Source organism: Leptonychotes weddellii, chromosome 5 (assembly GCF_054177405.1).
Source record: "Leptonychotes weddellii isolate Sample4059 chromosome 5, ASM5417740v2, whole genome shotgun sequence".
Classification (NCBI taxonomy): domain Eukaryota; kingdom Metazoa; phylum Chordata; class Mammalia; order Carnivora; family Phocidae; genus Leptonychotes; species Leptonychotes weddellii.
Window position 1 is genome coordinate 50,606,188 of NC_138373.1, and position 27,107 is coordinate 50,633,294.

Sequence of the window (27,107 nt, forward strand, 5' to 3'; positions counted from 1 at the left end):
GTCAAGTAGATTAATATATAAGTAATCTATCATGTTTCCAATACTGTGAGTGCAGTTGTTATAGAACTATAACAAAAAAGTAGCTTCACAAGAGGGGGGTAAAGATGGACCAAATTTAGGCTCATTTTAGCAAATTCCAGGAGATATATTATACTCCCACAATAAGAGAATAAAGTTGCATTCACAATGTAAAGAATACATTGTGCAATTAAACTAATACTGACAACATAAAATGTAGTTGACCTCTCAGGTTAACACGCAAGAGGATGGTCTTTTATCCGTTATAATATTAAGGGGGTAGAACTTTTGTTAATAAAGCAGGGGGCCTTCCTTTCCTGATAACCTCCTGATTTTTGGAAAGAAAACATGTGTACATTACATTTGTGTTTTTCTTCCTGTTTAGAGCCAAATGATGAGTTATGGATTGGCTTAAATGACATCAAGATTCAAATGTATTTTGAGTGGAGTGATGGGACCCCTGTTACATTTACTAAATGGCTTCGTGGGGAACCAAGCCATGAAAACAACAGGCAGGAAGACTGCGTTGTAATGAAAGGCAAGGTAAGGCAACTTTATTTGCTGATATCTAGCAAAAACCAGAGGGTATTTTTCTTCCTGCCTCACTCACTACATATCATCATTTTGATTGTTTCTAGTCTAGGTGATCTATCTATATTTCAATTGTTTAGCAAAGTCAAATTTTCAAGAGGACTAGAAAACCAACAGGCAGAAACTTTCAGTTCAAGGATGAAAGTAACCAGTAACCCATATTCATCTGGTTCCTGTGCTGGGTTCTCAGTGGCAATACATATAGCTTGACTTATCAAATGAGAGCTTTGGTTTTATTTTTGACTGGTCGCTCTGAGTAGATGTTCTTAGGTCTATTCTGGGTTCCACAATCTGCAGTCTGTGCTTGGAGAGCTACATTTGTTCTTTTAGGTTACATGGAGATGTCGCATATGAAAAGATGGCGTCCATGTCCTAAATATGACTTTAGTGACTGAAGAATATCATCAAATTATCTTTTGCTAATGGATAATGAACATGGTGGTTGAGAGGCTGGGTTTTGATGCATGGCTTATTCTCTCCAGAATAAGAGAGATGGCATGGCTTCTGAAACTTAATGGTTTCAGAAACTTAGTTTAACACTAAGTTTAACCTATTCAATCCTTATAGCCACCATTAAGCTGGGTACAATTGTATATAAGGCTATAAGGATTGAATAGGTTAATGCATATAACAAGCACAGTGACTGACCCAAACTTATTGTTCAGTAGGTATTAGCTGTTTCGTCATTGGGGTTGTTTTCATTGTGATTAATTGAAAGCTTAAGAAAAAAGTAGGTGTTAACTATTGAAAGGATAGGCAGAAGTGTGTCCTAGGAAGAGGAAACCAGGAAGCATCGTTCTTGTAAAGAACTGAAAGACAATATGGCAGAAAGCCCAGAGTTAGAGGTGGAAGGGTGGGTAGGAACACTAGCGAGTGTTGAGGTGGAGAAAATATGCCTTAGCCCAGGAGTGGCAAGAACAATTTTTCAATTTAGAAATATTACTCTGGCTGAAAGTTGAGTACCCGATGGCAGTGGGTTGCAACTGAGTGATAAATGAGGGATCAGAGGCAGACAATATAGAAAACATTTTTCAATAGTTACATGAGGGAGAGGAGAGGCCATTTTGATGTGAAGTCTCTCAGGAAGGGGGAACAGGTAGAATCTGAAGCTGAGCGGGAAGTAGAGCCTTAGATCCAGGAGGACAGTCATTAATATGAATTGGAAAAGGGAGGAGAGATGACTGGTTTTGGGGTGTTTTCAAGTTTGGTGTGTTGGGCAAGGGAGTTTTTCTGGATGGCTCTCTATGTACTTGGTTAACTTGAAAACAGACAACAGGAGAGGCTGCGTGTAGACCTTCTTTTGGCACCATCACTTCAAGGCTTACAAACTTTTTTAGTTTCTCTCTAGATTCCTCTACACAGTGGTGGGGACAGCCAAAATATAAAAACATATTGGGGGTCTGCAATCTCTTTTCACATCTTTGTAGCCAGAACCAAATTTGCTGTTGACTTATAAAATGTCAATTTACCTTTCCTTTCAGAGATGCCATTTTTCTCTTAAGAACTTTTGTTTTCCTTTCCTGAGGCCCAATTACAAGAAAACAGTCTCAGAGTCAAACAACTGATAATCAAATATTTTTTTCTCTTTGCTTTCTGCAGGATGGGTACTGGGCAGATCGGGCCTGTGAGCGACCTCTTGACTACATCTGTAAGATGAAATCTCAAACCCAACCCTCGGGAACAGTGGAGGTAGAACAAGGCTGCCAAAAAGTAAGTATTGAGCATGCACAGTAAGTTCAGACCTCAAAACATTATGTGATATCTTGGATTTATTTTTTGGCAGCAGAAGAGTTTTATTATTGTCATAGCCAAGTGTTCTAGCTGTTTAGATGTTCAACAGGTTCTTGTTAGGGTTTGGCATCATTGTTCTTCCTGAAGGCCTCTTTGAGTGTTCTCTACAGTTACCATGGGTGCATGTGGTCAGCAGACTTTCAGAACACCATGGGAATTCTCCCACCCCAATGGGGGAGCGAGAACAGAGAATAAAACCACACACGCAGGGAGCCTGGTGAGGGTAATGAGATTCAGGTGGGTTATGGTCATGGAAGAAAGGTCACTGAAGCCTTGGTAGTTGATGATCCATCCTATGGGTTGTAGAAACATTTCCAGTAGATAACCATTAAGTTTCAGATAGCAAACTATCCTGTCATTTTCTCCATTTATAAGGACGTCCTCCATTGAGGACGCTGCTTCTGATGGGGATTCCTCCCAATAGATCCCTGTAGCAAGAGGCGGGAGATCAAACTAGCTGGTGGTAGCCAGCAGTAACCAGTTACACTGAATAAAGCCATGCCATCTTAGTATCTATCAATCTTGCCTGTACCTCAGTACTACCTCCCTCTAGCTCTTATAATTCTTTGAGGTTGAAGTAAATGATCTCTTTGAAACAATTTCTAACAGCATAAAGAAACTACAAAATACAGGGTGTATGGTTATCATTTTCCTGTTTAACTGCTGAGTTGCTTGTCTTCCTCTTTTTTCCTTTCTCACTTCTCTTGGATAAAAATAAAGTAGAAACTAATTTTCTTTCCAAGCATGTCATGTTGTGATCAGATCATCCTGTCACAAACACCAGAAGGCTGAGAGTTCATGAAACATAATTTAGGACTGTCCAAATAAATCATCAAGAAACATCAAGCAGACACAAAATCAGAGACTGTTAGAGATATAGGGGATCTTTGTGATAATTGAAATCCCCCCTTTAATTTTTATGTTCTGGAAATTCAGCCCAGAGAAGCTATGACTTTCTTGGAGTGACAGAAGCAAGGCTAGAACCCCGGTCTCCTGACCCCACATCTCTACGCTGAAACTAATGGGTTCCCTACCAGTGTATTTACATATTCTTTGCCTAATCATATGGATATACGAGTGAGTGTATATTATTGTAATTTTATATAAAGAAGAAATAATCCTTAAATGTTATTACTTCTATACAATTGATCAAAGTTTGTATACATGTAACAGTTTATATAGATAATAAGTTATATATATATAGTCTAGTAATTGTCATATCTACAATGTCTGATAAAATCCAGTTTAATCAGTAGGGTGGTAATAAGAAAAATAAGACAATATCCATAACTCTTTGTTGAGTGTAGTTACTATGCTGCCAATGATCTTAAAGGATAAATATTATGTTCCTAATTAGACAGAAGGGGAAACTGAAGCTCAGAGGCATTAAATAATTTGGCCAGTTTAAAAATACCTGCTGCTGCGTTCTACATGGAGCACTGGGTGTTATGCACAAACAATGAATCATGGAACACTACATCTAAAACTAATGATGTAATGTATGGGGATTAACATAACAATAAAAACATTTAAAAAAATAATAATAAATTAAAAAAAAGGAAAAAAAAACCCTGCTGCTGTAGGTTGCTTTCCTCAGAGGGCTGGGAAGACTCGAACAACAACCATAAAAATCCACTCACTAGCTAAGAAAAATAACAAGACTTTTTTTTCTTTCTTTTTTTTTCTGTCTGGGCCTGGGCACTCGGTGATGTGGGGACCTTTTTGAGAATTCAAAACCATAGGCGTGTTATAAAGATCTGGGGTTCAGTTTTCAATTCACTGCTACCTTTGTGGGATATCTGGGGCAAAGTGGTCCTGAGTCTCTGAGATTCCAGGATGTCTGACAGATGCAAATGTTAAGCTATTTTATACAGAAGCTCCCTTTTCCAGGCTGAGGAGGAATCCCATGGATGAGTTTGAAATCTGAAATTATAAAATCTACTACCAGGAGCTTTAGATGGTAGGATTAATGGATGTGACATTCACATGAATGTGTTTTTAAATAGAGAAATGAAAGGTGAACTTGGAACCCTGGACCAACGAACCAAGTTTTCTTATCGAGTGCTTTCATTATGATTCACTTCCAAATATTTTTAATTTCCATTAAGATTTCTTTGATCCTTGGGGCGCCTGGGTAGCTCAGTTGGTTGGGCGACTGCCTTCGGCTCAGGTCATGATCCTGGAGTCCCGGGATCGAGTCCCGCATCGGGCTCCCTGCTTGGCGGGGAGTCTGCTTCTCCCTCTGACCCTCCTCCCTCTCATGCTCTCTGTCTCTCATTCTCTCTCTCTCAAATAAATAAATAAAATCTTAAAAAAAAAAGATTTCTTTGATCCTTGAATTATTTAGGTGTGTGTGTGTGTGTGTGTGTGTGTGTGTGTGTGTGTGTGTTGATATTGGTTGGGGGTTTTGGTGGTAATGATGGGAATTTTGTTTTTCAGTTTCTAAATAATTAGAGACTATTGATTTCACTGCACTGTGGATCATAGAGAGTTTTGGTTGTTGTTACTTGTTGAGACTTTATGGTCTAGTTCATAGTTTTTGTAAATAATCAGTGTGCTTGAACAGAATGATCTTTGCTTGTTCAGTTCAGGGTCCATATATGTTGACTAGGAAAAAGCTTAACAATTTATATTATTTTAGATTAATATTGCCACAGAAGCTATCTTTTGCTTGGTATTTCCCTAGAATCTCTTTTTCCAACTAATTGCTTTTAATTATTCTGTGTCATGGGATGGCTCTTGTAAATATATATCGACATTTTTATTTTTTATCTCATTTGAGGAACTCTGTCTTTTTATTGGCAAACTTGAGTTCAGACTTTTTTTTTGCATACTGATACTGATATATTTGCATTTGTTTCTACCATCTTATTTTGAATTTTATTTTATTTACTGTTCTGATTTCTTTTCTCTCTTGTTTGTCCTGTCCTGCATTCCACTGGTTCTATTGAATGTTTTGATCCCATTTTCCTCTTCTACAGGTTTAGAATAATACATTCCACTTTTTTTTTTTAATGGTTAACCTTGGGTTTTTTTTTTTTTTTTTAAAGATTTAATTTATTTATTTGAGAGAGAGAGAGAGAGGTCACAAGCAGTGGGGAGGGGTAGAGGGAGAAGCAGGCTCCCTGCTGAACAGGGAGCCGGATGCGGGACTCAATCCCAGGGATCATAACCTGAGCTGAAGGCAGACGCTTCACCGACTGAGCCACCCAGGCGCCCTAACCTTAGGTTTTTAACATACAATACTGACTTGAAGTTAATCAGTATCTCTCTCTGCTTCCTGAACAAAATGAAGTTTATTATTCCACGTAAACATTAACATTTTTTTTTATCTTGGAAATAATGTTAGACTCAGAAGGAACTGAAAAAGAAAGTACAGAGAATTCCCTGTACCATATGCTCTCCTCCCTGCAGTGAGAACTTAGGTAACTAGAGTTCAAACAGCTATGTAATTGACATGGGTACAGTATATTAAGGAAACTATACATCTTGTTAATTTCCCATTCCTTAACTTCCCACCTGCAATTAGTTATCTCTGCTATTCATACAGACATTTAGACCTGGATTCACTAAGACATTTATTGGTTTCTTTGTTCAGTGTGACTTTCAGGCTGTTTATTCCTCCTGACTTAAAATTCCTTCTTGCCAAAGTAAATCTTTTCGTGATTTTTTTTCACTGGTGATATGGGAGTGGAACACTTTCTGTCTTTATCTGAAAATGTTCTGATCCTCCTCACCTTGCATAATAATTTAGGTAGGTTTTAAAATGCTAGGTTGACAGCAATTTTCAGACAGCGCTGTGTATATATCATTTCATTTTCTCCTGGCCTTTATTTTTTGCCATTGGAATTCCTGTTATTAGGCTAATTTTTCTTTTTTAAAAGTGGGTACTCTATTTTCTCTCTGATTGATTTTAAGATCTACTAATTGTCATTCTGCAGGCTTTTAGTACAATATGTTGAGATTTGGATTAATTTTCTTTTGTTTGGTACTCATTGTGTTTCATTTTTAGAATTTGTCTCTTTTAATTCTTGAAAATTATCAGTCATTAATTTTATTTGATGATTCTGAAACTTTTCTTAGGTTGATTTTCAACCTTTTCATTCTATTTTTTGTTTTCTCTCCATCTTTAAAAAATCTCTTTTCATATGTTCATCTCTCTGTTACATTCATTCAAATGACTAATCTTTCTGAAACCATATTTTCTATATTTAATCTGGCCCTTGAGTTTTTAACTTTATATTTTTCTTTTCTAGAAATTCTATTTTTTGTGTGTTCAGATCATCTTGTCCTTTGTTCAGAGCATTTTGATCTTTCATTATTGATTTTCCTTCTTTTGTCTTCTTTTGTTAAATCATCTGAAACTTGTTTTTTGTTTTTTAAAGATTTTATTCCTTTATTTAAGAGAATGAAAGAGAGTACATGTGGGATGCAGGGGCAGAGGGAGAAGAAAAGCAGACTCCCCACTGAGCAGGGAGCCCGATGTGGGACTCGATCCCAGGACTCTGAGATCATGACCCGGACTGAAGACAGATACTTAACTGACTAAGCCACCCAGGCACCCCTGAAACATGCTTATATATATATTTTTTTTTTTTCCAGATTGTTTTATTATATTACATTGCTGTCTTTCCCTTAAAATGAGCCTCATGTGGTTTGTAATTTTTGGCTATGATTAGTCCCCATCCCATCCCCACCCTAAGCCTCAAATGTCATAGTCTTATGTGACCTGTGTTGTGGAAATATTTCTATTGTGTGGTTCTGCATTTTACTTTTCTGAGTGCCTAGGAATTTCTCCTTTTGTAGACAAGATTTATTTTATGTTTTTGGCTGTGGATTCTAGTACAATGTGAATAGTGTCAAATTGGAACCAGCACCCATCTCTGGCACAGAATCCATATTTATTTATTTATTTTATTTATTTTTTAAAGATTTTATTTATTTATTTGACAGAGAGAGAGAGACAGCGAGAGCAGGAACACAAGCAGGGGGAGTGGGAGAGGGAGAAGCAGGCTTCCCACCGAGCAGGGAGCCTGATGCGGGGCTCAATCCCAGGACCCTGGTATCATGACCTGAGCTGAAGGCAGACGCTTAACAACTGAGCCACCCAGGAGCCCCCAGTATTTATTTTTAACAGAGGATTTTTTTTTCCCCTGCACCTAGAACCCCAGGCAGATGACAAGAATCTGCTATTGTCTGGTTTTGTGAATAGAGTTTTCTCAGTCTCCTTTCCCATAGGGGCTCCCCTTAGTGGGTATCATCTTTTTTTAAAAAAAGGATTTATTTATTTATTTGAGAGAGAGAAAGAGAGAGTGAGCATGAGCAGGGGGAGGGGCAGAGAGAGAGAGAGAATCCTGAAGCCAACTCCCCAGTGAGCATGGAGCCTGACGTGGGGCTTGATCCCAGGACCCTGAGATCATGACCTGAGCTGAAATCAGGAGTCAGCCGCTTATCTGACTGAGCCACTCTGGCGCCGCAATGGGGATCATCTTTATGTAAGGACTTCAGTTCCATTTCCCTGCCTCAAGTGGGCTGATGGACAAATACCCTCATTTGTGTGGACATTAGTACCCCTTCCTCTAGAGCCTAGTATCCTAGTCTAGGTCTGGTACATAATGGGGCAACGATAGTCTTGGCTTGAGCATTTCCCATTCTAGAGTTTTAGTTTTCTATATGTTTTTGGTATCTGAAGATTTCCTCAAATATGGATTTTTTGTTTATTGTTATGTTTTTATTTAGCATTTCCATGTGTTTGAAGTATGGGAGAGAAACCATGCCGAATCACGTTGCCAGGAGTTTGATAAGTATTGTCCTAGGACCAGGTGACACAGCTTTATAGTCACTACCTACTTTTGGCTTCAGTAGGAAACTAGGTCTGCTACTCGGCAAACTATTTCCTGTGGTTCCCTATTCTAATACGGAAATCTTAGCCATTCTGTTCAGGTTCCTCAGTATGCATTTCACAAATCACTTTTGTTGGAAAATGTATCAGGAGGGGAGAGAATGAATGCCCTGACCCATTTTGTGTCATAAGAGGAACAATGTACTACTGTTTTCTTTATTCATATAAATATTTTTCATTGCATTTCAAATTTTCCGTATTTGGGTTCTCTACATACTTCTGTGATTTATAAATGTATGTTTCATGATATGTGTCATGATAGTGCAATTATTAAAATAATATTATTAAATTAATATCCCTGATAATCTGCTTGATAACATTAATAGGGCTGGAAAAGACATGGCTTCTACTGCTATTTGATTGGACACACACTTTCAACATTTATGGAAGCAAATCAAACCTGTATAAATGAGAAGGCTTACTTAACAACTGTTGAAGACAGGTATGTAACTATTTTAATTTTATTTGAATGTATGTCAAATAATGAAATGTTTTCAGAGAAACCTAAATATCAACACACTCTAAATTTCTGTAAATTTCTCTAAATTCTATAAATCAACATGCTCTAAATTTCTGTACATCTTGAGGTATGGCTTGCAAAAGTAGGAGCATTAAAAATCATATCCTTATTTGGATTCTTCATTGCAGCACTATAAAATATTTTGTTCCTTTTAGAACTATAAAGCAATATTCAGAACAGTTCATTAATATTCTAGTAAATATAGTTTGTGGATCTGACTTTTTTTCTGATCTAGTATATATCAAATTTTTTCAAGAAGGGGAACTAAGTAAAATTTATTAGTTCAAAAATGCCGCTTTCTATCTTTACCAGTATCTCCACCAAAAAATGTGGTAGAGAGATTTACTGAATATTTTGTTATTCCTTTACATTATTCTGGGTTTTTGTTGCTGTTGTTTGTTTTTGTTTTTGTTTCCTTTTTTTTTTTTTTTTTGCTTTGCTAGGTTTGTTAGACTGATAGGTCCAGAAAAATCAAAATCAAATAGACATAGAGCATTTTATATAACTTTTTGACTTCTAGAGTCCCAACCATCTTTGAGGTTTTAGTTTTTATTTATTTTTCCCTTAATCTTTGCAAAGCACTGGATTAGGCATGGAATAAACTTAAAAGAAATTTTAAAATGTGCATTTGACTTGTAATAAAAAGGTAAAAAGGTATCTAGTTTTAATACAATAAGTTATATCTATTGGCCTTTCAAGGCATACCCAATAAAATGTAAAGAATGCTATTGATATGAAAAAATCCTTTGATAAAACCAAAAAAAGGAAGATATAGAATTTGTATAGTCTTTGTAAAAGAGCTTATAGTTCAACCATATCCTTTTTCATGTACAATTAAATGTCTAATATATTGTAGCACACATATAATGCTAATGCCTGAAAATCTGAACGTAGATAATTTTTATCTTATGACAAGATGAACTTTACATCTTTAAGTACTATGGGAACATATTCTTAGCTGCCCTGTAATTGATCTTTTGGTTTATTGGAGCAGAGATTTCCCTACATTTTATATTTTAGGTTTGTTTTGCTTTGTGTTTTCTTGATATTTATATTCAGGAGCTCACTAACTCTGTGGTTAAATTTGTTTCTAGACATTTGAGAAAAATTGAGTTTAGGACTTTTAAATTTTTTTGTTTGTTCCATTTAGGGAATGAAATTACTCAGATTAGGGTCATATAAATGTTCTGTTATGGTAACCTCTACATTTCCCTCTCTGCTCTCTCTGGAGTCATCTACCTCTCTTTGTTCCTGGAAACTTTGAGTCTCACTTTTTTTTTTTTGCTCCAAAGAAAGATTTTTGCCTACATTTGCTGCCTTATTGTGTAATGTTTGTCTGTGAAGACAAACTTTGGTTGCTTTACTAACCAAACTGTGTCATTACCAGATTATGCCAAATCCATGGATGAGATCCAAAGGGACAGAAAATGTGGGACTCTGCTCCCAGTTCTTTCTAGAGATTGAATCTCTGCCTCTCTATTTTTCTCAATAATTTTCTCTTCTGTTTCAGACCTGAGCTGAGAGAATAAAATTGAGGGGGAAATCTGCACAGATTTTTCTATCTGTATCATCCTTGATAATGTTATGACCTTACGATTTACTTAACAAGAACTGTGTAGAGCATTTGAAATATTTGGAAAGTGGACTAATTTTTTAAACAATGTCTTTTGAAATGCTGTAGTTTTCTCCTTTGCCATTTCAGAATTCTTTTACATTTTGAGGAAGGGCAGCGGGGCTGGTGAGGAATAGAGAGAAATGGTTTGAGTATATTTGAATGATTTTATTCAGTAGGCTCTTTGGTATTTCCCCCTCGTTTCCTTAGTAGAAATTCGCGTAATTTAAATGACCTATCCACATAACACAAGATGTTTGGATTACCAACTAAATCATAACTCAAACATACAACTGAGATACCTTTCATGTGGCTAATTGGAAAAATTCACATTTCTAAAATTTAGTTTTTTTTTCTTAAGATATGAACAAGCCTTTCTGACTAGTTTGGTTGGATTGAGGCCTGAAAGATATTTTTGGATAGGACTTTCAGATGTGCAAAACAAAGGGACCTTTCAGTGGACCATTGAGGAAAAAGTTCAGTTCACCCACTGGAATTCAGATATGCCAGGTATGTGCAGTGCTTGGGGCTGAGGTTTTCATTCACCCTGCAAGTCCATTATCCTTCCATGTACCTTTCCAGATAGATTGTGTGCATTAATTATGTTCTCAGCATTTTATATTTCATTCTCTCTCTCTCTCTTTTTTAATTTTCTAATTAGTTCACATTGGTCTGAGAAAACAGGGAAGATAAAACTACTCATTGTCTGCTACTACTCTGCTTGAAAAATATTTAGGAAATCCTAAATGGCCACAGATATTCCAAGTGGTTAGCTTATTTCTGTATACTTAAAATTATATGAAAGAGATTTAAAACTTTCGAGTGCAATGATGAATGGAACTCTTAGTGGGCTTCTGTGGTGGGACAAGGAGTCGTGTGCGGTTCCACATGGAACGCATTATTCCACTGTCTTGTATGTACCGCCTTGTTTAGGCTTTTATATATCCTGGATTTTATTTTATCCTTATAAGAAACCTGCCAGGTAAGTTGAAGTACCTTCATTTTAAAGATGTGGAAGCTAGAACTCAGAAAATGTATGTGACTAGAAATGCTCCAAGCGTGGATTTAGGCTAGTCCATGTGATTCCCAAATCTGTGTCACTTGCCCAAACACCACCGTACCTCCCTATTAGTTTAAATTTGCCTTCCCTAGGAAATAGTTCTGGAAATAGCCTCTGAAATATGGTTTACCTTCTTTATACACTGATATCACAGCATATGACATTATTCAGTGTGACACCATCCGGAAATTTTATACCCTTTATAGCAAATATTTTGTTGTGTCTTCGCTAAAAGCTAAAGCAAGACCTTTAGCTCAAGTGCATGAATTTACTACTTGGCCTCATAAGTCTTAATCTTCAGAAGTCCTTTTAATTTGTATTCTCAAATTATGGACAAATAAGGAAAATAGATAATAATTTGGATAGTGTGATTCTTGGTGAATTACTGAATGTTCTGAAAGGCAGTACGATCTCAGTTTATTTTAAAATTAACTGGGCAGGATATTAAGAACTGAGTATACACTTTTTTTTTTTTTTAAACATCAGTAGGAGGGGTAATTCTTACTCTCTAGGCCAAACTCCTTATTTTTACTGGTGTTGCTCATTCAGCAGTGGGACTCTGAGAGATTAATCTTGGAATGTCCTTAGGGAATAAAAATGGATGAAATCAAAGCCATAGAGGATCAGAGATCTTAGAGAAAATGTTTTGGAAAAGATGTACCTCCCCAGAACTTTGAGAGTTACCTCTAAACACTTAATGTCCATTAAGAGAATAATAATAAAAGATGATCTCATTCTAGCAGCAAAGACTCCTGCTGTTTTCAAAGTTCCATCTTAATGAATTACTATTAGGAAATAATCACAACTGTAAAACAGATTTATAAATTATTAAGCTGACTTTAGTCCTCATTTTATGTACCTTTTTATCCACTCAAGCTGGCCCTCATGACAGCTCTGTAAGGTAGGTAGTGATACTTGCATTTTAAGGTGAGGAAACAAGTCCAAGGTAGTTGCATATTTAATGAATAACTAAAATCTCTACCTCAGTTGTATTTCATTTTGGAGTGTGTGAAGAACTTCTGTTCTGAGAGACCTACAAGGGCCCTGTGGGGGGAAAAATGGCTTTTAAAAAAATTAAACCACTATTTTTGCCACTATGGTTAACTTTATCATACTAAAATTATTATATTGTTAAATATCTATATGGGGGACACCCTGACAGATGTCAGAAATACAAAATGTTATCAAAACCCTGACATAGGGGATCAAAATTCTGATAGGGATGTAGGCCACACAAATAAAAGGTAAGTAACAGTTCAGAATAGCATAAATGAATTGCCAAATGCTGCCGGATTTCTCCTCTGTATTTTCTCTTCACATGCAGACTTTTTTTTTTAAGAGAAAGATTTTATTTATTTATTTGTCGGAGAGAGAGAAAGAGAGCACAAGCAGGGGTAGTGGCAGGCAGAGGGAGAGGGAGAAGCAGACTCCCCACTGAGCAGGAACCCGATGTGGGACTCCATCCCAGGACCCTGGGATCATTACCGGAGCTGAAGGCAGACCTTTAGCCAACTGAGCCACCCAGGCGCCCCTCTTCACACTCAGACTTTACCATGTAGTTTCACAGTCTGGTTTGTCCCGTCTTCTGGGAACATGATCAGCCATCAGTAGCACCTGTTAAGTGAATTCTACTTTACGTATTTAATACAGGGCGGAAAACAGGATGCGTTGCCATGAGAACTGGAGTTGCAGGGGGCTTGTGGGATGTTTTGAGATGTGAAGAAAAAGCAAAATTTGTGTGCAAACACTGGGCAGAAGGAGTCACTCGCCCGCCGGAGCCCACGACAACTCCCGAACCCAAATGTCCAGAGGATTGGGGCACCAGCAGTAAAACAAGCTTGTGTTTCAAGGTGAGTATCGACTGCTAAGCTAATGAAGAATGTGGAATATGTTTCGGCCTAAAGAATCACGTGAGGAGTTAAAACAGAACCCAAAACCACGGTGCTCAGGCTCAACCAGTAGAAATTCTAATTTTATTAATCTGGAAGGGGAGCCGGGTTTCAGTTTTTGAAAAAGCTCTCCTTGGATGCATGCTAATGACCAACTGCATTTCGACCCACAGACACTCACGGAAGCTTTCTTCACACGCTTTGCCTTCATCACCCTCCCTCTGTCTCTCCTCTCTCCCAAGCTTCCTTGCCTTAGTCTGAGCTCCCACCTCTTTGCATCTTAATGAAACTTTCTGGTTCCCCTCCTGCTCTCCCACTGCATTTCATTTTGCCCTGTTCTTAGAGCCCAAGGGCTTAGGTAAGTGCATGATCATGCCACATAGCATCCTAGAGGTAATGCTCCATTGTTCTAATTTAACCCCTGGTTGTTACGCCTGCTGGGAGAGTGAGGCTTGGCTAGGGATGGGCACTTGGCTGTTCTGGGCCCTTTAAATGATAATTTGATATTCTGCTATCATTTTATCCATTCCAAGGTCACACCATCCATTTTCTCCTTAGGGAGTCAAGTTGACCAAAACAAATGAGACAAAAACCTCAATGAATTATGCATTGGGGTGTTTTTTTCACTCTTGTAAGGCATATCCTTTCTTGAGAAGGTTAGATTTAGTCATATACAGAAATGTGCTTATCTACTGCTTGATGATACTCTTCTCTAGTGTCCCACTCTCAGGACCTCTTTTATTCAGTCCCTTTGGTGGCATATGGCCATGGCATGCCTTGTAAGATAGGGAAGGTTGAGGGAAAACTTGAATTACTAACATGTATCAGAATGAGGGTATTTAGTCTTCTGTAACTCAAGGGGTGTGGCTAGTTGGGTTAGTCACTCCCACTACTAGCCATAGAGATAGCTAACCTGTTCAATTCTGATTAGCCAGTCTGGGCTAAACACATAATTTACCTAGAAGGGAATGTATAGGGCCAAGACAGGAGAGGCTTTTGTAAATGGGTTAATTGAGGATGAACACAAAGCAAATCAGGTGTTTATTGTGACATCAGGAAACTTTGGAATTAACTACACAAAGACCAGTTTCATCCTGTACACAGCCATTCCCCCGAGGGTGGTAGGCTGTGGAGATTTGTTGCAGGATTTTGAGAGAAGTGGCAGAATTCTCCAGAGCTGGGAAGTGAACAGGGTTCTGGTAGAGATGTTATCCAGGTGGATATTTCAACAAATCGGAATATGTGCTTCACTAGAAATTTATATAGTTTTAGAGGTGCTTAGGTAGGGTTTGTTTGGAAATACGTGGACCATCCTTGTACATATTAAGATAGGGAAGTTATTAATAAAATTTAGGTGATAGTAAATTTATTTAAGAAAATAAAATCTTACATCACAGTCAAGCAGGTTGAGGCTCACGGGAGTCTTGGGAGTTACTGATGTGGAAACTTGCTCAAGGTACTTTTGTCTAGATGGCTTAAGTTAAGGTCAAGGTGAAGATTGCCTTGGGTTGCTTGGTGACAGCTGGGCAGCCATAGTCCGTTGGGAGCAAATCCCATTTCCCACAAGCTTGTGATGGTGGGGACCATGACTCATGAGAAACAATCAATGAAAATTACAAAAGTTGGTGGATACAATGGACTCCTATACTATTTGCATACAGATAGGTATTTCCCAGTCTGGGATTTCATTTCACTGCAGACCTCTGGATAATATGAGATATTCCCTAATTTATATAATCTATTAAATTTAGTTCAGTTTATAACTTTTTTAAATGCTTTGCCAAATAAGTGTCTTTTGTGGCATGTGCTCCAATAGTTGTTAAAATATGCAACTCTAAGGAAAAAAGACAAGACCTAAAGGACACCAACAACAAAGTATTGAAAGACTGCCAGGTTATTCATTGTTTAAGCTAAATAGGATAACAAACTGTGGCATAATTTTTGTTTGCTTGGAAGTTTTTTCCTCATTTATGTTTACTTTCTCTGTATCAAAAGTTTTTTGGGGCCTCTGGCTAGCTCAGTCAGTTAAGTGTCTGGCTCCTGATCTCAGATCAGGTGGAACCTGCTTGAGAGTCTCTCTCTTCCTCTCCCTCTGCCCCTCCCCTCCCCCTGCTTGCACATGCTCTCTCTTTCTAAAAATAAATAAATTAATTAAATAAATAAAGTTCTTCTTTCTTTCCCATCTCAGTGCTACTTTTCACTTTAACCAAAAACTAACCCATATGCCTGAAACTTCTAAGATTTTAATCTAATTTCTCCTTTGCTATAAAATGCTTTTATTTTCTAAGGTTTTCTCAACAAAATATAATCCCATACCTTTTGTTACCCAAATACTCCTAAATTGATTTTCAACCAAATTGCTTTGCACCATAGCAGTGTCTTACTTTCTATTGAACGAAATCTCATCAAAAGTAAATAATTATTTCTCTTGATTTGATAAGCAATCGAGTATAAAATAACTTCTGAAACTATATCATCTTTAGCTGTTTGCAAAAGGAAAACATGAGAAGAAAACCTGGTTTGAATCTCGAGATTTTTGTAAAGCTCTGGGCGGTGACCTAGCTAGTATCAATAATAAAGAAGAACAGCAAGCAATATGGCGATTAATAGCGTAAGTGTCTTTTCTGTATAATACTCCTTTCTTTTACCTATTTGGTGCTAATGATGTTGAGAAAATTCTTGTATTTCTGAAATTGTTGGCTCAAAATGCTACTTTAAGTGCCTATATTATATTCCAAAACCATAGGAACTTTTTGTCTGGTTTCACTTCCAAATGCTTTCATTTTATAGGTATAAATCCTGTGATGAATTGCTCTATAAAAGTACAAGACACTCAATACATGTTATTAAATGAATAGATGAATTACTATCTTTCGGTGCTTTATAATTATGTATTCTCAAACGGGGTCTTGTTTTCAGTATATTTATGGGCTATACCAAAATGCAATTGCATAATGCTTATATTTAGTCATTGAATCTCATTACCTGGTTTGGAAGATAACTTTCAAATTTGATTAGCTCTTATAGGTAACCAGACTTGTTTCATCCAATAGTATAAGCTCTCTTTATGTCTTGTAAATTGCAGGGCTAGCGGAAGCTATCATGAACTGTTTTGGTTGGGATTGACATATGGAAGTCCTTCAGAGGGCTTTACTTGGAGTGATGGTTCTCCTGTGAGTAATTTGATTTAATACATCATTTTCTTGCTTTATCCTCTATTTATTTTGATGTTATCCTTGGGCTTAATCCAAATTTTTGGTAAAACAGGTTATTATGATAGCTAGAAACATTTTTCTAGGCAAAAGTCAGTGTTATTTTGGATCATTAATCTGCTCCTGCCCTGATAGAGTTCTCCTGTTCACCCAAGGTATAAGCACGGTGGAATGGTGGACTGGATGAAAAAAAATTAGAAAACTCATTTCACTAGTTTAAATAAAATAATTTTTTCATTCTATCATGCAAAATTGGTGTGTAAGTAGTTAAACTTCTTAAAAATTGAGTCCTAAACAAGTGTTGGCGAGGATGTGGAGAAAATGGAACCCTTGTGCACTGTTGGTGGGAATGCAAACTGATGCAGCCACTGTGGAAAACAGTATGGAAGTTCCTCAAAAAGTTAAAAATAGAAGTACCCTATGCCCCAGCAATTGCACTACTGGGTATTTACCCCCCAAATACAAAAACACTAATTCAAATGGATACATGCACCCCTATGTTTATTGCAGCATTATTTACAATAGCTAAACTATGGAAGCAGCCCAAGTGTCCATTGATAGATGAATGAGTAAAGAAGATGTGGTGTGCGTATATATCTATATACAATGGAATACTATTCAGCCCTAAAAAAGAATGAAATCTTGCATTTATAACAACATGGATGGAGCTAGAGAGGTAATGCTAGGTGAAATAAGTCAGTCAGAGAAAGACAAATACCGTATGATTGCACTCGTATGTGAAATTTAAGAAACAAAACAAACAAGAGAAGGAAAAAAAGAGAGAGAAACAAAAACCAAGAAACAGACTCTTAACTATGGAGAACAAACTAGTGGTCACCAGAGGGAAGGTGGGTGAGGGGATGGGTGAAATAGGGGAAGGGGATGAAGAGCACACTTACTGCAATGAGCCCTGAGTAATGTGTAGAACTGTTGAATCACTATATTGTACATGTGAAACTAATATAACACTGTATGTTAACTATACTGGAATTAAAATTTAAAACTTAATATAAAAATTGAGTGTTTTGTAGCTTCTTATAGATCAGGAGATCTGGAAACAACTTTCGAGAATCCACTGGTAACCACTGGGCCTTGTCAGCCTTCCCCATTCTCAGGAATGGAGAAGTGAGAGGCTCAGGGACATGCTGGCAACATTTAGTGGTCTAGTCATCCCAGGAAGTGATTTGATGTAATTTCAGTTCTACCTCCTCTTATAAACAATCAGCAGCTTTTCAAGGCACTTGAGTAAACTTATTTATTTGATAGCTCCATTGACACTTGGATTTCATATTGCTATTTCTGCAAAATGCTTTGTCTAAAACTCTGTTGGCTCTAATTTCCATACTGAAAACTGCAAAGGGGACCTGAACCCATTGATTTCCTCTGTTAATTTAGGTGAAGTGTGGTAGCTTTGTTAGCAGTATTTTGTAAGTCTTTTTTCTTTTATAAGAAGAACTAATTATACTTCTCTATCCTACCTTTCTAATGAAGAGAAAGTTTCCAACATCACACTGAAACACGAATTAATTAATTAATTAATTCTTAATTCCTTAAGAATTAGGGATATTAGAGATTGAGGAATTCCCAATACTGAGAAGTGGGGCTTTTTTTTTTTTTTTTTGCCAAGTTTTTCCTATATATGAATACCACTTTTGTGGCCCTGAATCTATTCTATCAATAAGACCAAAGAAGATTTTATAATCATTAATAGCATATTCTCTTCAACTTTGAAAGTTTCCATGTAATTAATGAAAGCTATTTCTTTCCCACCCATTTTCATAAACCTTGCTTTCAAAACCAAGTTATTGCAAAGAAAAGTAAATAGATTTTAAAAAAAATGTTGATATACCTTTCCTTTCTTATTGGATAAACGATAGGAAATGGCCTGATATAAATGATTAACAGTTGCAATGTAATGTTTCGGACATAGGTTTCATATGAAAATTGGGCTTATGGAGAACCCAACAATTATCAAAATGTCGAATACTGTGGTGAATTGAAAGGTGACTCTGGTATGTCCTGGAATGATATTAACTGTGAACATCTCAACAACTGGATTTGCCAAATACAAAAAGGTATGGTAACCTGTCCTTTATTTTATCTTACATTGGAGAACGAACCTCCTGATATCCCAATATTTTCCCTTTATGAGCAGAACCAAACAAACAAAATCACAAAATAAGGGAACTGGCAGGGGACATCGTTCACAGGATAAGAATGAAGTCACTGAGCACAGATAAATGTTCCAAAGGAACAGAAGATCAAAAGGCCACCCGGGAATCCTGGACAAGAGTCACGTCCTCTGAAATAGTTCCCACAAGCTGTGATTCTGGCTCAGATTCTATAGGGGTGGGAGTGGGTGGGTAGTCTCCTCTGTGAGCAGAGTAATGCAAATGCCATTTCCTTTTTGAAATATTTACCCTCTGACTTATGTTAGCCATCCAAAAGGTGAAAGTTTCCCAAATATTCTAAAGACGGATTTCTTAAATATTTTCAGCACAAAGAACAAGCACCATTTTGAGGCACCTGGTGCTGTTATACCTACCGTGTTATTGGGGTGGTCAAAAAAATATCACCGCATGCTGTCAGTCATGATCTGGGACTCAGAAAGTTCCACAAATCCAAGTCAGGCATTGAGGTCAGAGGATCCCGGTTCTTATATTAAGATAAAGGAATAAATAGATCTTCCCTTGAACCACAATAGACATAATCTTCCTCCTTCGTAAACAGTCAAGTGGAACCACATTGCCCTCTGCTGTTGGGGACCTTGGCTACCGTCCCAGCTCCACTACTAGAGACACTTGCTCTCTCACCGTCTGTCTGAGTATTTTCCGCACTTCCGCATAGATTAGTGTTTCACAGTTTTCAGAATGGAGGACTAAATAGTGGCCAGTTTTTCTTTAGAGGTCTCCTAGCTACCAATGACTAGTTTTTTATGTGTTGTTGGTAGCTCTATTCTTACAGATGTTAACTACATGAAGCCAAGCTGGGGAACCTGAGTCCTTTTATCAGGTTCCAGCAAAGTCCAGATAGATCATTAACTACTTGGAAAGAAAAATATTTCATTCACCTTTTAGCAAAACATACATTTAATAAAAATAAGATTCTTTGAAGAAAACATTTTATAAATAAATAATTCATCTTCAATGGTTTCTGATAATGAAATTTTAAGTAATTTCACAGCTAATTTTAAGATGCATAACTGTCAACCCAACATCTATTGAGCACCTTCTGCATACCAACAGCACATGTATTTTACCCTACCTCTCTACATAGACTACTAACTCCTTTTAGCAGTTGACAGAATTGAAGGTAGGCAACTCCCACTCTGAGATCTGAACCTAGGCTTTCTGAATCCAAAACTTGGTTCCTTTCTTTCCTTTCCATGACACCATTTGTTGGACCTGAAAAGTGTCTTCCAATTTCTGGTGGCTATGACTTACCTAATTCTGCTGTCCTTCCTTCTCCAACTCTACGACATTATGGGAGCACTGGGGCGTGGGAGAGAGGGAGAGAAGGAGAAAGAGAGAACAGTTATGTTTTTAGCTATTTTGACCCAGGAAAATAGTAAAATTAGAAGGATATGTGATTGCAGAAGTTCAAGCACACTTTATAATCTGATTTCCTTTTGTTTTCCAGGACAAACACCAAAACCTGAGCCAACACCAGCTCCTCAAGACAGTAGGTGTTTCCTTACTTTGTGATTTCCATATTGATAGCCTTTTTTATCTTTCTTTTCTCTATGAAACATACTTAATCTAGGAAGAACAGAGTTCTCAATATCTTTGAGAATCTTGTGGATCTTTTCCTCTAGACAGATGCTTACATGCCAAACACAAGGCATTTTAATGCAATGTCTCAAGGGCTCTTGAATCATATCCAAGGGCCCAGATCTCCTCTTTAGTACTGTATTGGTTTCCAGTGGTTGCTGTCACAAATTACCACAAACTCAGTGCCTTAAAGCAATGTACACTTATTCAGAAATATGAACTCAGTTTCACTGGGCCAAAATTGGCAGGACTGTGCTTCCTTCAGAGGCTCTAAGGGAGAATCTGATTCCTTGACTTTATTAACTTCTAGAACTGCATTCCTTGCATTTGTTAGTTCGTGGCCCCATTCTCCATCTTGAAAAACCAGCAGTGTAGCCTCTTGCTTCATCTATCACATTGCATTCTTCTTCTGTAGTCAGATCTCCCTCTTTAAGGATACTTGTGGTTACATTAGGGCCCACCAGATAATCCAGGATCATCTCTCCATCTCAAGACCCTTAAATTAATCACTTGTACAAAGTGCCTCTTTCTATATAAGGTAACATTTATGGATTCCAGAGATTAGGACATGGATATCTTTGGGGGCTCTGATTCAGCCTGCAATAGCACAAAACTGTAGAGCACCGTGGTTTGGAAAAAGGCTTAGGAGCCCACCTGGTGTGTGAATTCCTTGGTTCTCCAGTTATACACTGAAGCACCCAAGTCCATCTGTTACAAGCTCTTTGTTATATTGAGATGAAAGCTGATTTCTCCCAGCTTCCACTTCTTGAACTCAGAACATCAAGGGTGCAGGTATGTAATTCCTGACAGCTCTGCGATCCTATTGATAAAAGTAACATTGAGACTTCTTTTACCCAATTACCATACTTGGAACTTAATTGAAGAGAAAAAGTTCCAGAGTTGGTGCAAAGTGGATATCTGGCCTTAGGTAATTCAGTCTGTGTTTGGCATAAACATCCTGCTTACTCTGGGCTCTCAGAGTTGCAGATACCACTGATAAAGCTACTCTGTCCTTTTCACTCTTGTGTACCACACACAGACCAGATTCTTGAATTTGTCTAAGTAAAATTCATCACCTGTTTTTCATTAATTTTTCAGATCCACCAGTCACTGAAGATGGGTGGGTGATTTACAAAGACTACCAGTATTATTTTAGCAAAGAGAAGGAAACCATGGACAATGCCCGAGAATTTTGCAAGAGGAACTTTGGTGATCTTGTTTCTATTCAAAGTGAAAGTAAAAAGAAGTTTCTATGGAAATATGTAAGAATTTGATTCATTGAAGAATGAAACAGTGACGTGATAAAAAAAGATAATGTCTCCTATTGGTACCCCATGGTGCAGTTTCAAATTATGGGCTGAATTTGAATATTCTAAGGTCATGAGAAAAATGTCAATGCCAGAGGAGAGGCGGGTGGTAGCCATAACAGAAATGAGTGACCTGATTGCTTAAATATTCAGTGCAGAATCATAGAATCCAGAAAGTTTTTAGTCGAGTCTTTTTGTGAGGACCCAGACATGATAGCTTTGAGTTCACTAATTTGATTTTCAAAGATCATAATTCTTAGCTAGTTGTTATATATCAATCCTGGATTTTTGTGTATATAGTGTAGGTTGGTTATTTAAAAATCTATCTTAGTTGGACCAAATTGTTGGTTAAAAGTACAGCTTGACTATTCACATAAACATCTTCTTGGTTGTACCAAAATTGTCACATTACAGTAAGAGCATAGTTTATTCTTTCCAAAGGTACTTGGCTTAGTATTTCTTTTTCAAAATCTTCATTGCATCCTTTTGCTTACCAGAAGAGAGGTAAGAGGGACAGCAGAAAAAATAAGGTGAACATAATGGAAGCATAAATATTCATTTGCTTACAAAGGTAGTAAAGTGTAGTCTGACTTATCTTCATATTTGTGGATATATTTTGGTTTGAAATTTTTAGGATATTTCCTAATATTGCACAAATATACATGTGTATGAAGTCTTTCCTTAGAAGCAAAATACCAAATGGTTACTTTGTTTTAAAGAATATCTTCAACAACCTAATTACTATAGGCATTTGGTATTATAGAGAATGATTTAAGGTATTTGTTTTATAAATTCAGGTTCTTATATGGTTTGCATATTTTTTCTTCTTTTAAATTTATTATTATTATTATTTTTAAAGATTTTATTTACTTATTCATAAGAGACAGAGAGAGAGAGGCAGAGGGAGAAGTAGGCTCCCCACTGAGCAGGGAGCCCGATGCGGTACTAGATCCCAGGACCTTGGGATCATGACCTGAGCCGAAAGGAGACACTTAACCATCTGAGCCACCCAGGCACCCTTTTTTTTTTAAAAGCATATTTATTTAAGTAATTTTTACATCCAACGTGGGGCTTGAATTCACAACCCCAAAATCAAGAGTCGCATGCTCCTCTGACTCAGCCAGCCAAGCACCCCAATATTTTTCTTAGTATTTCTATGAAAAACATCACTTTGAATGTACAACAAAATTTCTGCATGAATCCCTCCTTAGAAAAAGTCCTAAATGGGCTGCCTCATTAATAATTAGGTTTTGTTTAAGAATTTTCTTATTATAGGAGCACCTGGGTGGCTCAGTTGGTTGAGCGTCAACTCTTGGTTTTCGGCACAGGTCATAATCTTGGGGTCCTGAGATCGAGCCCCACATTGGGCTCTGCACTCAGCATGGAGTCTGCTTGAGATTCTCTCTCTCCCTCTCCCTCTGCCCCTTTCCCTGCTCATGCTCTGTATTTCAAATATATATATAAATCTTTTTTTAAAAAAAAAGAATTTTCTTACTATATAAGTATGGATTGACCTATATGTAAACTTCCATCTTTTAGGTAAACAGGAATGATGCACAGCCAGCATATTTTATTGGCTTACTGATCAGCTTGGATAAAAAGTTTATGTAAGTACATCAAAATGAAACAACTGTGCTTCAGAGAGTGATCTGATAAACATCTAAGAGTTATTTTGAGACTTTTGTTTCGCTGAATACATTTTTAAAAATCCTACTGAGTTCTCAATCTAAGAAGCATCTTCAAAAAACAAAAAGAATTTTTAAAAATCCTCTTAAATGTTTTCAACCTCATAATTCTCAAACAAACAACTCAAAGTCTGATTTAATCTTGCAAAACTCGACCTATCTTTGTTTTCGGGTATTATCACATGTTAGCCAGTGATCTACTAAGAAGATATACATATATGAATACTGAACTTATTTTGAATATTATGATTCCCATTTGGACCATCCTTGGTGCACAGAATTAAAGGGTCCTTTTATGTTGCCCCACTTACTGTTTTCACAGCGCTACTTTGAAATACCCTTTCAACTGCCTGAAATGCTTTCCCTTCAAAGGAATGACTGTACTGTTTTCCATCAGATACAGGGGCCAGGAAAAGCTGTGGGAGGGAGGAAATTAGTACATTTTTGGGGTTTCTTTCCTCGTTCATTAATACACATGTTCTCCTAAGTTTGAAGAGCAGATATGTCTTCCTGGCTCATGCACAGATGTTTTAGCCGCATATGTTCTGCTTGACCATTAATGCCATTTTTGAGCAAGAGAGACCCAAAACTCACACTCATTATTTTTAAAGATCAGAAATGCTTGATGCTTCTTTGGACAAGCACCCATTTTAATCATCTCTAAAATAAGAGGGTCAGTCACATTTGATGATTTCTTGCTGTCTTTCCAGCTAACAATCTCTGAATTTCCATAACTTATGAAAATAAGCATTGGCCCACATACCTTAGGACAAACCTGGAATAAACATGGAAATCAGAGTATGGGCTTAATGAGAAACTCTGAATTCTTGGTCTCTCTCTATGGGTGGTTTTGTTTTGTGGGAATCATGCCTACTAAGTACTCTCAGAGGCTGTTTGCTTCTGGCCCACTTCCAGAGAAACCGGGATCTCCTTGACCTCTCTCCCTTCAAGACTAAAGGTAGCTTCTTCCAGAGAGGGAGAAGAAGACAGACAAGCCAGGGCACTGGGTTGCCACAGAGGAGCACAATACCATGGGCAGCACCAACCACTTGGGAGTTTCCCTGCTGGTCTCTCTAGAATCCTCTCTTCTGTTTGCTTAAAATCCTGTGCCCATTCATCTTCATTGACTCATCTGTTCCACACACCAGGCTGTAGTCAGTTATCCTAATGTTTGGATTATTATTGCTAAATGCCTGAATTTTCTTTTCCAGTTGGATGGATGGGAGCAAAGTGGATTACGTGGCTTGGGCCACAGGTGAACCTAATTTTGCAAATGACGATGAAAACTGCGTGACCATGTATTCAAATTCAGGTAGACAATGTAAAAATGTTGAGTTTGCCTTGTGGCATGATGTGTCATTTGCTACATCCCTAGGCTAAAGGTAGCAAGTCATGCACTCAAATCGGGTAAGAGAAGCAGAGAAAATAAAGAAGTTTAATTTCAGCAGCATCACTGTTCGGTTTGTGAGAGTGGATGCTTAATATTTCCTCTAATGCATGACACAACCTTCTCACTTCTCATTTTATGAAACATTTCTTCATGTTTTGATTTGAGCAAAATATCCAGAATGTTTATCTATCTCCTTTATCCCTCCACACATCTTTGTCTGTAAAATGAGAATAATCACAGAACTTGCCTGTTGTTGAGATTAAACATGCAGTATACCTAAAACCCTAAGCAAATGCTTGGTACATCTAAGGTGAGGTATTAGTAGATTATTGTTATTAGCTCTTAGTGGCTATTTAGACAATATATCTGCAACATCAGGTTTATTCTGGGCTCATAGGAAGCCCTCTATAAAGTTGAACTATTATCGGCGTAAGTGAAAGAACAAAAGGGTCAGGCATAGATCTTTCTAGTCACTTGTGTAAAAATGTCTAAGCTATTTCTGAGAATCCTATAAAACATAAGTGGATTTTTTTTTTAAAAAAAAGAATGTTTTTCAATGCAAATATGTAAGTCTAACTTGGCTCTTTTGTCCTTTGCCAGGGTTTTGGAATGACATTAATTGTGGTTATCCAAATGCCTTCATCTGCCAGAGACATAACAACAGCATCAACACCACCATTACTCCAACGGCACCTTCAGTCCCAGGAGGCTGTAAGGAAGGCTGGAATTTTTACAATAACAAGGTACTAAGAAAATTAGTTGTAGTCTTGGTATTGATCAATGCGGAGAGTGACAATGCACATCGTTCAGTTCAGAGGTAACTTTTGCTTACCTAATGCCTTCAGAAAATGTTAGGTGAGAATAGAGAGAAGTTCCTATGTCAAATTCTTTATGGAAATGGAGAGAATACGTGGAGCTATTCTCCAAGTGGGTGTGTCCTTTGTTCTGAGGAAGAAAAAAACTTGGCCAAGGAAGTTCATGGGTGATAAAACTCACTTAACCTTTTGGATCTCTATTTGGCTGGAGAAAATGTATATGCAGCTATAATCATCGTGAAAATTTTACAATTCTTTAGAGCAAGCACTATTATCTGTACTTAGTCCCTTTTTTTCTCTTTCATCCGAGTGTTTCAAAATCTTTGGATTTGTTGAAGACGAAAGAAAAAGTTGGCAAGAGGCACGAAAAGCTTGCATAGGATTTGGGGGAAATCTGGTATCAATCCGCAACGAAAAGGAGCAAGGTATGCAGACATTGTATGATCAGTGATGCACTTAAATATGTAATTTTTTTTTCCCCTGCTGATAGTAAATGACATTTTGGTTTTCCAGAGTAAACACTAGGCAGGGGAGAAAACCTAAACACATGTGGAGAACTGTTTTATTCAGTGTAGGCACCACACTGGGCATTTAACAAAGAAAGTCCCTTTTCATTGGTAGGACAACTCTGTGAAGCCAGTTATCATCACCCCACTTGTGAATGAAGAAGTGGTGTTCAGGGAACCCGCTGCTAAGTGGGAGGGTTGGGAATTAAACTGGCTGTTCAACTGACATTCCATTCTGTTTCCACCAAACCAGTTTATTCCCCAAAGAGCCAAAGAAGTAGAGTAGTTCTAGGAGTGAAATGGAAAATTGCTAATTTTCCATTTATTGCACTTTTAATCACTTGATCACATACCCTAAAAGGCAAAAGAACTAATTTTTAAATAGGAACTTTGAACAAATTGAGACTTTTTTCCCCATAAAACATAAGGGTAATTCAGAGCTTTGAAGAAAACATTGAAGGAGAAAACTCACCGTATCCATATAGCAGACTGTAAAATTTATTATGTTGTCAAGAGAAAGATAGTTGACCAATTTCATATGGTCTCTTCATGGCCACCTTACCTGAAATAGATACTAAGCTAAATTAGTGACTTGTCACTTGAAGGAGGATGCTAACCACCTGCAGAGCAGCCGGATGAAGTAACTAAATTCATGGAGGGTTTGGAAGCCACAGCAGGCTGTAAGTGAGGCATGTTTGAAAGACCTTCAGCTTTCAGAGCCTGGAAAAGTGTGGGCTTTGAAAAGAGAAGACCTGTATAGTTCCAGAACAAATACTTAGCACCAATGAACTGCTGTTACAAAGAAATAGATTTAGGCTCAAAATCTGGAGGTCATTCTCACAATCAGAACTGATTTTTTTTTTATGTTATGTTAAACACCATACATTACATCATTAGTTTTTGATGTAGTGTTCCATGATTCATTGTTTGCATATAACACCCAGTACTCCATGCAGAACGTGCCCTCTTTAATACCCATCACCAGGCTAACCCATCCCCCACCACCCTCCCCTCTAGAACCCTCAGTTTGTTTTTCAGA

The 27,107-nt window shown here is 37.4% G+C and overlaps 1 protein-coding gene across 2 annotated transcripts in view; it reads left to right on the top strand.

The window, feature by feature from the left end:
* The first annotated feature begins 202 nt into the window (after nt 1-202).
* Nucleotides 203-27,107, top strand: part of MRC1 (mannose receptor C-type 1) — a 64,567-nt gene continuing 37,662 nt past the window's right edge. Inside the window, exons 1-14 of one of the 2 annotated variants that reach the window (XM_081820692.1) lie at nt 203-561; nt 2,209-2,319; nt 8,629-8,744; nt 10,796-10,944; nt 13,145-13,344; nt 15,867-15,994; nt 16,469-16,556; nt 18,526-18,670; nt 20,235-20,276; nt 21,464-21,627; nt 23,212-23,279; nt 24,569-24,669; nt 25,348-25,490; nt 25,873-25,987. In XM_081820692.1, coding sequence (XP_081676818.1) covers nt 367-561; nt 2,209-2,319; nt 8,629-8,744; nt 10,796-10,944; nt 13,145-13,344; nt 15,867-15,994; nt 16,469-16,556; nt 18,526-18,670; nt 20,235-20,276; nt 21,464-21,627; nt 23,212-23,279; nt 24,569-24,669; nt 25,348-25,490; nt 25,873-25,987 — 1,765 coding nt within the window. In that variant the 5' untranslated portion in view covers nt 203-366. The remainder of the gene's footprint in view (nt 562-2,208; nt 2,320-8,628; nt 8,745-10,795; nt 10,945-13,144; nt 13,345-15,866; nt 15,995-16,468; nt 16,557-18,525; nt 18,671-20,234; nt 20,277-21,463; nt 21,628-23,211; nt 23,280-24,568; nt 24,670-25,347; nt 25,491-25,872; nt 25,988-27,107) is intronic. The other variant, XM_081820690.1, reaches the window with a different exon arrangement.